Source organism: Acanthaster planci, linkage group LG02 (genome assembly GCF_054643075.1).
Source record: "Acanthaster planci isolate LZ-2023a linkage group LG02, COTS_SCS, whole genome shotgun sequence".
NCBI lineage: Eukaryota > Metazoa > Echinodermata > Asteroidea > Valvatida > Acanthasteridae > Acanthaster > Acanthaster planci.
The window spans coordinates 12,359,360-12,371,098 of NC_141778.1; the positions used below are offsets into that span (position 1 = coordinate 12,359,360).

Here is an 11,739-nt window from a genome sequence, read left to right on the forward strand (position 1 = left end):
CGACAAATTTCGAACGTTGTGATTGGCCAACGCGTTGCAAACTCTTGGAGGTGTCCTATTGTTAAACGGCCGTAGGGCGTTATTGCGCCGTAATTAATAGGGCGTTATAACGCCTGAAATTAGGGCGTGTTTACGCCCTAAATTTGGGCGTTATTACATCTTAAATTAGGGCGTTATAACGCCGTATTGGGGCGATATAACGCCTTAAAATAAAAAAGTGTATTCTTGGCGGAGATCAGACACCGTACGATCGAGCATAAAATAATATGCGATTTATTTCCATTGCGCCCTCTCGTGTCTTAATTTCACCAACGGACGTCTCGTTCTCACTAGTCTTGGGAATCTCCTGCAAACTGTTTAACTTTTTCTTCAGTTTTCCTTCGGATTTCCGGAGCAACCAATCAGCGGCCCGGGAAATTCCAGTTGAATCTGTATGTGATGAATATGGATCAATGACCTGCATCACATGACCTATCATGCGACATAATGTACAGTACATGTTCAAGCGCTAACGACTTTGAATGTACTGGTTCTTAACTGTCACGATCGATGATAATAGCGCCGGCCGCGGTCCAACGCTCCCATGGTCTGTTTTGTTTCCTATTTCGCATCCTAGGGTCATTGTGAATATTCATATTAAACTGCTATTTTGCATACAAAGGCCGCGCCTCGGTTGTAGGAGATTCCCAAGACGGTACATGTACAACGAGCCGTCGATTGGTGAAATGAAGTCTCGAGCTGGAGAGAGCGCAATCCGGTTCGTAAATGTGACGCCATTTCGGTTTAAACCACCCCCACACTGCAGCCCCATTAAAAACAGTGTAAAATCAGCACCATTCAGGGCCCAATAGCATGCACGCCAACATCCCTGAGATTTCTGAAACACAAATGAAATTCTTGTCTGGTCACTTATCTTTCAATTTCTTTTCAATTTTTTTGTGGGTTAACAATTATATGTTTAATTATTCCCACAAAACAAAATCACCTCCCAAAAAGTGATTTTTCGGAAGTCTGATTACAGCCATTTTTCAAGTGCCAACCCTCAACTTTCTCGGGCACTTAGGACCATTTTTCAACCTTTGTCTTTAGCCCTTCTGCTCCCATATGAAAGCTCAAAGTCCCAGAAAGTTGATCCCGGCAACGATTTACACAATCTCACCATTTTGGGGGCCAAACAATCTCCTTTTTCAAAAGATACTGTGGGGGGCACTTTTAATGCTAATGAGCTGGTCAGAAATTCTCACTTGAATTAGTGGTTTGCACCCTTAAATTGGCTCCTCTCACGTGCTGGATATGAAAGAAACCACTCCAGAGAGAATAAATAGACTTGTAAAATGTACCGTAAAGTGCCGTTCGCACCTCACAAATCGTGTGGCGCGTCTGTTCGTTTTTGTCTTTTACAGTTGTGTTATCCATCTTGTTTGTTTAATCACTGTTCATTTTATAAACTGTTAAAAAGAAAGGAGAACTGCCGCATGGCTCACCCAGCATAGACACTAATCCAGCCCGCCAAAATTTGTAGTTTCGAGGACTTCAGAAAGTTTCGGTTTAATGACCACACTCGTTCGGGCGCTGCATGCTTCATGTTATACTTGGAGATGCCGAACCCCCAAAGCTACGCGAACCCTAACGTTGGGCTCTTCGAATTTTCTCTTCTAATGATTGTGTAAGGAGCAATGTTTTACCCCAATCTCAAGAAAAGTGAAATTGAATCAAATTCCAAATATTTTGATTCATAAATGTAGATTTCATATATCCGCTACAAAGTTCCAATGAAATTTTATTTTGGCCCGATTTTCCGATTTTTTTTTTCGAAGTGCAAAATGAACTCTTTTAAATGCGCCCCAAAATATATACTTTTTTCACAGTTTTAGTTAAGTAAGTGAGTGGAGGTAATAACTATTTACTAGAATGGGTGGCGAGCAAATTCATTACAGGCCAGTTTACGAAACGCCGTGAATATTGAAAACTGAAGTAGGCCTATACAAGTATTAAATGCATCCATAGGTTCGCGACAAACATGCAACTTGTTCAAAAGCACATTGTGACAAACATGCAACTTGTTCAAAAGCACATTGTGACAAACATGCAACTTGTCTGAAAGCACATTGTATGGAATTCCATATCTGTCATATGTTAAACCCCAGCTTTTGCAGGCCCTATGCAACATTTGATGAACGACGGGTGACGCACGACGGACGACGCAAGACGCACGACGGGCAACGGAAAATGGCATGTTTGGAACTGGTAAATGGCAGAATTGGGACACGACAAAAAGCAAAAGGCGACGGACGACAGACGACGGGCGACGGCAGATATGGAATTCCATACAAAAGCACTCTCCACCAAGCAAAAATGACCCATGAATGGACAACAGTTTAAACAACCAATGACAACGTGAACACCTGTTTTGTCAAAATGATGTGCAGGAGTGGTTTCTGTATAGGGATGCCATAAGGGGTATTGCAACATACCTGTGTACAAAAATTGTTTATTTCTATGGAGTGAATTTTTATGTGTGGCCTTTGAAAGAAGTGGCAAGTTTTTTGGCTGTCCAGTTTATATCATCTCTATGTTCGGTACTCTGTGGCATGGTTTTTGTGTTGAACTCTCGCGTTTGCTTTTGATCAAAACAAAAGCTCCTTCCCAAAACAAGCAAAAAAACAACCCAACAAAAACAGAAACGAAACACAAGTGACTGATTTACTTGTTTTCTCCGAGGACAAAATACTCAACAAGAAGCAAGGACTCGAAATTCACGAAAAATAAAAATCAACATTGAACGTGCGCGAACCGGCAATACATGTACTGCAAACGAAAAAAAGAAGAAGACAGGATTAAAGACTTGCTGCCAGGGGGAAATGGGAAAGACATAGCTGGTGAACTTACTTGTCATTTGGAAACAAACTCCAAGGTTCTGAATTCAAGTATCATGATCCTGCCAACTTTTCCTGCTTACTGTTTAGCTTGCTGCTTGAAGCATGTGTTCCTTCCTCCATGCTTGAAGTAAAACTGCAATGGAATTGCATTTCGACTGCCCCACGGCGGCGGATTTTACTCCTCCGCACTTCGACAAACAGAGAGAGAGAGAAATTATGGGGCTTGCCATTTTATCTATTTACTTATTCACTTTTTCGTTCAAACACTCACTTTATTTTAGCACCTAGTTGTGTCTCTCTTAAGATGTGCCGACCCGGCCCCCACTTTTAGAGTTCACCCGGCCCAAAAGGACGATGGCCTCACTCCGTGTGATCGCCATTACCACGCCGTCCCATTATGATGAAGGCGTGTCCTCACCGAGTTTGCTACAACGGATCGGCAAAAAATAATCCGGTGGGGACGCTACTATAGGGCCATAAAGCCGACGCGTCTGCAGTACCCAACAATCGTCTTTTAGCCTAGTCGGATACTTACATTGGTGAACAAAATAGGCTGCAACACCGATTTTCCGGCGACTAGCGATGGACGAATGCGAGTGGGGAAGTCACGTGATCTACTCAATCATGTGACTCCGCATTCTGGCAGTCTTGTTGACACCTTGGTTGGGACTGCGACCCCCCCAACTGTATATCACGCTGTGTTTTTTTCTAGTGTTCGTTCGTGTTGACAAATTGTGTGATAAACGGACATTGAAATCTGTTTTGTAACTTGTGATCATAATCATCACTGTCAACGTCAGCATTGCACTCTTTAGTTCGGATCGATGTGCTTTCAAGTTTGACGTGTGCTGTGTCATGTGGCTTGCCTGCTAGTGCTATTCTAGTGGTGTTTCATGTCTTCTTATTCCGCTCTGTTTCATCTTAATGTGGTAGGTGCACTGACATATGACTGACTGAAAATCAAGTGTAAATGCGGCAATTGTAGGTACAACTCGGGAAGAGTTCCATCATGTCCAGACTGATGCCAGTAATTATTCCTACAGTGACTTAATACATGTAGCCATCAGAAAGCAAAAACATTTCCTGAAAAGTTCAATTAAGGAGGGCAAAAACATGTCATTTACTTAGAAAACACACAGAATTTTTCAGACCAGTCCCATAGGGTTTTTGTACTGGGTGTCGTGTCGTCTGTTCATCATGGAACTCTTTCCAACACTTAGAATTTTCCCTACCAGTCTTATAGGATTTGTGCAAGGGGTGTCAAGTGGAATCCTACATATTACATGTATCTCTTTCCTCACGTCAGCCATCAGAAAGTGATAACATATCCTCAGTAAAGCATGTCAAGAGTCAACTTTAGCAGGGAAAAGATTGAAGGAATTTACTAAGAAAATACGTAGAATTTCTCGGACTAATCTCACAGGGTTTAAATGTGCACATGGTGTTGTTCAGTGCAATCATTGAGAGTGTTCACATTTCAAATTTTACTCGTTCAATTTTATTAGATTGTATTTCTAATCTGCACGGATAGCGTTAACGTGTGCATTTTGTGTGCCTCAAACTGTACAATTTGTGCACAGAGTCCGTCCAGAGTATTTTGCATTTTTGAAGTATTTTCTAAGAAAATGTGAAATATATTTCAGTCCAAATTCTTGTCATTTCAACATTTTAGCAATGAATAAGCTTCATTGAGATCATAACTGATGAAAAAGCTGGGGGCAGGATGCAACATCCTTTCCAATAATTTCTTTGATACCCTGTCACACGGGTGAGTCAGGGTGGGAGAATGGAGAAAGAACAAGGAACCAAGGACATACGTGTAGCAATGATCAATATGTGTGATGTGCCAATCATGTCAGTTGCTCAGGTGTTGTTTGGATCAGATATTAACATGACTAAGTCAACTTCCTAGTAGTGGCTGCAGAAGGGACTGCAATTAATGATCAGGTAGGAAAAGGGCTTTGGTTTTGTTGAAGCTGTGGAAGTTGTTCTCTGATGCAAATGTAACTAGTTTGGCCGCAAAGTGGAGTTTGAAATGCCCCATTCTTGGCAGCAGGAAATAATAAATATCCTGACATCATGAGTAGTAGGTCAAGTCTTTTCCAAGCCTAATGAGCTGTTACATTGCTTCTATATCTGCAGAGTTTCAGAATGCACCAATCTGCCTTGATCATTACATTATGCCTGATCCTAAGCCAGCAGGCATCAGCGAGACCAGTCCAGCTCCATCATGATCATACCGGTTCATACCGGTTCCAAAGTCTCCAGTTGCCCTTTATTGGTGGGCTAGAGTGCGAGTCCTGTAAAGTGATCATGGATATCGTTGATCGACTGCTGGCCCAAAACAGTACGGAAGACGACATATTGGACGTCTTGGTGGAATTTTGTAAACTGGGTAAAGTTGAAACACCACGAGTTTGTGAATATATCGCAAGAGAATTCAAGGTAAATACAAAGATGAAAAGAAACAAAGACAACCCTGCTTTGTGATAATACACTTGGTCATGAAATACAAAGCTGACACAGGCTTAGCAATTAAGTTATTTGGATTAAAAAATATGTGTATTCAATTTTTCTGTTCAAAAACCTGTTTTAAATAATGGCCCAATTTCACGGCACTGCTAAGCACATGATTTAACGTTTACAGAGGCTCTGTGTATTTCATGAAGATCGTAAACAGTAAGCATGGCAAAAGGTACGCTTACCAAGGTGGTGGACAAATTTGCTTGACATAGTGACAAAATGATGGAAATCTTAATGTGCACACAACCATAAGTACAGCCATGAGCACAACCAGGCCAAGCACCTCTGTAAAATAGTACTTAAGTAGTGCAAAGATTTCTGTGACATTACGACTTTGAGGCAGCTCTGTGAAATTGGGCCCATTTCGCCGGCATACTTTGTGTAAATTTTGATCACTGTGATGTGATTTGGAGCTTACCTCACAGAGGAGCAAATACTAATTGAGAAATAAAGGAAACATTAATTTTGGATGTTGGATTGAGGAAACATTTGAAATGAAAATGAGTAATCTTAAGAATTCACAGTCACAAAGGGACAGGAAACATACATCTGGACAGATTTACAAGACATTTTAGGAGAGCAGAAACTGAAACGCCATCCTGATTGCCGACCATGTGATATATTTCTCATTACTAACTTGGCAGGATGAATTATTTGGAGTTTTAATTGGCCACTATGCTTCACCTGACGACATCTGTGGATCCATTCTTGGTGCATCTTGTGCAAAACCCTATGACCCGGACACACCCTGGAATGTCACATTTCCCAAAACGCCCAAGCCTCCCGTTTCAATTCCATCTCCGCCAAAGGTAAGAGGCACTAATGGAATGGGTCCAACCCACCTTCAACTGAGAAAATCCTTGCCCACCATGTCCAAGAAAGATTTCATTTTAATGACCCGAAATGATCCAGCTGAGATGTGTCTTGACAGCTATTGGACAGATTTGCTCAATGTGTGCAACATTTATAATTGTATCTTGAGGTATCTGGACCAAATTCTAAATTTCTTCTGCATCCTGTTGAAATTCTGCACATATGATGGGTGGTGAGCAGCACACACTGACTGGTTTTTCTCACCCGTTAATTATTACTTTTAGGCAGGTGCTCCAAAATTGACAATTCTGCACCTGAGCGACCTGCATTGGGACAGGATGTACCAGGAAGGCGCTGAGGTAGAATGTGGGGAACCACTCTGCTGTCGTTCCAATGACGGGAAACCAGGTACACACATAAGGAACCGCCCATCATTGTATTGACCGCCCAAATCTTGAGGTGCAGGTTTATCTCGTTTTTGATTATTTGTGGTATTTTTGTTTTTTTCAGTACTTAAGAATTCTTATCAAGTGTCATCTCTTCATTCAGAACTGGTTTTTATACAATTTGATTTCGTGATCTGTTTCACAAAAGAGTCTTTTGTCAAAGTATAAAATAGCCATTAATTATATATAATGGGTTTGCCCTTACCCAACGTACATTTAAAAAAAATACATCTTGATTATAAACTAGCCAGTTGGTTGTTTAGCACATGCTGCATATTTTGAAAAAAAGTTTTTTCAATTCCATAAATCACTGATACATACATCTACAAATGAGAAAACGTTTACACTCGCATTGAAAGTGAAAAGTGGGCACTTTTGTGAGATAACATGAGACCTGGTTCCTTCCAGTACTAATCAAGAATAATGTAAAGTGCCAAGTTTTGCCCTTTGCGTTGGTGCAAGTAATCTTTAGAATGGAATAGGTTAAGATTGGTGCAGTTTTGAAAGTGCCTTTTTTCTATTACTTTTTAGCCAAGGGCAAGCCAGCTGCAGGAAAATGGGGTGACTACAGAGGTTGTGATACACCAACAAGGGTCTTTGAAAACTTGCTCCAAAATGTTGCTAAAGAACACAAGGTACATGAACATGAAACAAAAATTGAATTCCCTTCGTCTTCCCCTGGGGGAATCCCCCATTTGATTTTAGTTGCTGCAAAGCTTCCAGTTTTGTATATCTGAAATGTAGATGACCATGTAGGATTGCGTCACAATGTATAGCATAATTCAAATGAAATGAATTACTGGCACTAGTTTGTGAAGGTCCCCATTTGGAGCATTTCTGACCCTATGATTACTGATGTTCATAGGAGCCATGTGTGGAATCCCCCTGAAAGGCTGTGTTTGAACAAATCCTGTGGCATGTTCTGTGATCATTGTCAATCAAGTTGAGACATCCACCTTCTGTAAGAAACAATGAAAGGTTCTGAAGCTCTATCTGACCCTATCCAAATGTTTCAGACCTGGGGCCAAGCTGCTTAAGCACAAAATTTGCTTAAGCGCAAAAAAACCTTGCTTACAAAAGGTTACCAGCTCAAAATCTGTGTGATTGTCATGCTAACCAAGAGACAGGTGAATACCATTCCCAAATCACATGGAGTTTTGGCCGGTAACCTGATTTGTCAAGCAAGGTTTTTTCATGCTTAAGCAAATTTTGTGCTTAGCAGCTCTATGAAATTGGCCCCTGATTTTGGATTTCGTCCACAATCCAGATTCTCTTACAAGTCAAGGAAGTCCGTTGTAAATCCTCTCCACAGATTGATTTTGTCTACCTCACTGGTGATCTACCAGCCCACGACGTGTGGAACCAGACACGCTACGACCAAACCAGCATTGTTTATCAAACAACAACTGTCTTACAGAAGTATCTGCCTGGTATTCCTGTCTACCCGGCAGTGGGTAACCATGAGAGTGCACCTGTGAACAGGTAAAAGATGAATAAAAGAAAGATGCTGTGAGAAAGGCGGAGTTGGGAGGCAGCGAGAGAGGTGGATTGGAGGGACTTTGGTTGGACAGACAGGTGATTGGGCATCTGTCTTTTCTGCACCATGAAGTTATTGAAACCTTGGTTTTTCCTTGATTTTTATCATCAGCGTTGTCGGGCCCAAATTTTATATGCTAAACCTATGTGATAAATATTACACTGAGGAAAGTCCAGATGGATAATTTTTCATGCATTCAACTTCTGATGGAAAGACATGTTTCTCTAATGAAATCAATAGTTTGTGGGATTGTGTCATGAACTTCTCTTGGCCTACTTCATCTGTGGTCACACAGTTCCTCTTCACTGATACCAGCACTATTTTAAGAACTAAATTGATAAAGAGTTCAAAGTAAAGAATATTGTATGATCTTAAAAGTCACATGGATTTGTCTATCTGCAGATTAGAGAACCTAGTCCATATGATATTGCAGTCCCCATTCCAAACACCCATCCCACTCCAGGGGTGGATCCAGGAAGGGGTGCCAACAGAGGACAAGGCCTCCTCCCCCCAAAAAAGGGGCCAAATTTTTTTCTTTTTAAATAATATGAGAAAGGTAATTTGTTTTGGTCTATTTCATTTGTCTTCATTCCAAAAGTGTGTAAAAAGCCCCAAAATATAGCCTCACCTCTATGTTACATAGAGATTACATGAAAAAATATATTTTGGGCCTCCACAAAAACAAGTTTGCCCCCCTCCCTTAAAGTTTAGGTCTGGTTTTGCCCTTGTCCAAATAATTTTAGAACAAGCTATCCCTCTCCACATCCAATTCTCTTTTGGGTTCAAACTGCACGTGGATTGTTTTCCAGCACACAGTCACCGTCTTCATTAGAAATTGTTACCGCCGGTCTGATTTGTCCTGCATTACAGTTTTTAAAAACACTTGGAGGATGTTTTGAAGACTGTAGAATCGGATGATGGAAATGTTTTTTCAGACTGCATGGAATAGATATGAATTTTTCCCCAGGTCCTTCTGGTGTGTTCATTTCACATGGTTGTTGAATACAAAATGTCTGTATCTTGACTGATATCCCGGAGAACAATTATTCAGTTCAAAAGATTTATGATATGTATTTGATAAGGTATCAGGATATGTGTTGATTTTGTTTGCCTTTGCGATGAGGTTATAAAGAAGTGGGAAGGTCACCTATTGTGTTAAAACCCTGGCTTCTGTTATATTCTACTTTGATCCAGAGAGCTCCGTAGGCAAATATTGACTTCAGGGACAAGGTCTGCATTTCAGAATATGTGCAAACAAAAGATACAAGCTCTGACACTTGTTTATTTTTTATGACCACATTTGGATTCCTTTGATTCTTTGACAGCTTTCCTCCTCCCTTCATAACTGGCAAAAACTCCATCACATGGCTGTATCAGGCTATGGTTGATGCATGGATAACAAAGGCCCAATGGCTACCAAAGGATGCCAACTCAACATTGATCAAGTACGTGCAGGAACTCTGCCCGCGGCATGAATGGAGAACCAACGAGAGTGTGATTTACAAATTTGATTTTACTTCTGGGAGTGTGATTTTTATTATAAGTTAAAAAGCTCACAGGAAAATGCAGAAGTTAGATTGCAATAATTGATCATCGGCTGGGAATTTCATTAAAGGAACAGATTCAATACAGTTGAAATTAGTTCGAATCAGTAAAATCAACTAAAAGTAAGATATGATTAAAATGAAATCAGTTTTGTAAAAATTTCAAGCTGTGCCAGTTTGGTTCCTAGAATCTGAAGAAAGCCAACATGTTCTCTGGACTATTTTTTTATCGCCATCTCTTTCGGATAGGGTATTGTTTGAATGTAGTTTCAATTTCTGTTTTTTGTTTTCTTAGGGGAGGATACTACAGTATGCGATTATTTGATGGTCTCATTTTGGTCTCAGTGAACATGAATATGTGCAATAATCAAAACTGGTAAGTGGTGGAGGTGTCTTCCAAATCTTTTGAGGCTTCCCTTGGCAAAGATCTCAAACTGCAGTCACAGCAATAATGGTTTGGACATGTCACAATAAGCATACCCTCCCCAGCTCCACAGTTCCCCCCCCCATCAATGTTGTTGTTGCCAGCTGGAGCACGGATCATGCAGTGACAAACGACATTGAGAGGGGGGCCGAGCGAGATTTGACCTGGATTGTAGCACTGACGCAGAAAGGGGAATAACAAGTATAGACGTCTGTCTTCAGCAGAGCCAAGAAATCTGACCTGGATTTTTTTTAGCAAAACCTATGAAGGAATAAAGTAAATGAGTTTTTTTGAAATTTCAGGTGGCTACTGGAGAATGAGGATGATCCAGCTGAGGAGTTGGAGTGGCTGATTGGAGTCTTACAGAAGGCAGAGGATAATCAGGATCATGTCCACATCTTAGGACACATCCCTCCAGGTAGTGGTGACTGCTTTGTACAATGGAGCAAGAACTACAATGAGATCGTCAACAGGTACGTTCTCCTAACATAATGACTTCATGCTTTGTTTACTTGCAAGTTTTACTATGGCACTGAGGTGAGATGCAGTCCATCAAGTCCCCATTGGAAAGCGCACATGTAAAAAAAGAATGACGTCATTACATGTATGTTTCAGATCTACTTGTCATGTGTTTTCCTGAAAGCAGTGTCCTCCGAAACACAAATATAACTTTCCTCCACCATCATGGCTTAAAAGAAGTTAAGTTTCAGTGTAAACCAGAAATCAAGTTTGCTTCTGCGTTATTTAGTTCCACAATATTTTTTGTCACACTGTCAAGAGACATTGAACCAGTTCACCGTTAATCGATGTTTGGTTGAACAAGGACATTGATGGGAGTATAAATATCCTGCCAATGTCACCTTACTTAAAAACCTACACAATAGGTGGTTTCACATGGGACAGATCTGACATATGTCAAATCCTGATCATCATACATTACAAATGATAATTCCTGAATTTGTCTTTTTTTAGGTATGAAAGCACCATCAGGGGGCAGTTTTTTGGCCACACTCACAAGGACAGCTTTGAAATTTTTTACGAACCCAAAACTAAACGTCCAACCAGTATTCTGTACAATGGGGGCAGTGTCACCACTTACTCCAATGTCAATCCAAACTATAGAATCTACGAAGTCGATGGCAACTATAAGAACAGCTCGTGGGTAAGTTGAGACTTCAACCCAGCCCTGACATTCATTTGAAATAGATAGAGTGAAGTCACCCTCATAAGAAATCCCAGTCTAACAGAGTTAATTCTCACAACTGGAAATAGTTGCAATTTAAATGATTTCGGGATGTTTTTCAGAGAGTCCCGATAAGATTTTCTACGATTCAGGTTTCAAGTTGAACGACTCTGTCTCAGCATTCAGCATCAGTCTCAGGCTTTTAAAAATCCAAGAATTTGATCAGAAATAACCGAACAAATTCAGCTACGCTTCAGTGAGAAAATAGAATTCTAACCCATAAGATTCAAGGCCCATGTTTTGTGTCTTAATTACTTCCAATAGGCTGTACTGGATCACGCAACTTATGTGATGAATCTTACCGATGCAAACCTTACTGATAACCCTAAA

At 40.6% G+C, this 11,739-nt stretch overlaps 1 protein-coding gene across 1 annotated transcript; it reads left to right on the plus strand.

Annotated features, from left to right (window-relative positions):
- Positions 1–3,542: 3,542 nt before the first annotated feature.
- Positions 3,543–11,736, plus strand: LOC147799903 (sphingomyelin phosphodiesterase-like; the record flags this gene model as incomplete). The annotated part of the gene is made up of 11 exons (XM_087148534.1): positions 3,543–3,808; positions 5,022–5,324; positions 6,047–6,211; positions 6,500–6,623; positions 7,193–7,296; positions 7,974–8,143; positions 9,524–9,643; positions 10,038–10,118; positions 10,469–10,639; positions 11,139–11,328; positions 11,674–11,736. Coding segments are annotated over exons 1-11 (1,527 nt in total), but the record flags the coding sequence as incomplete, so codon positions are not given.
- Positions 11,737–11,739: the final 3 nt, after the last annotated feature.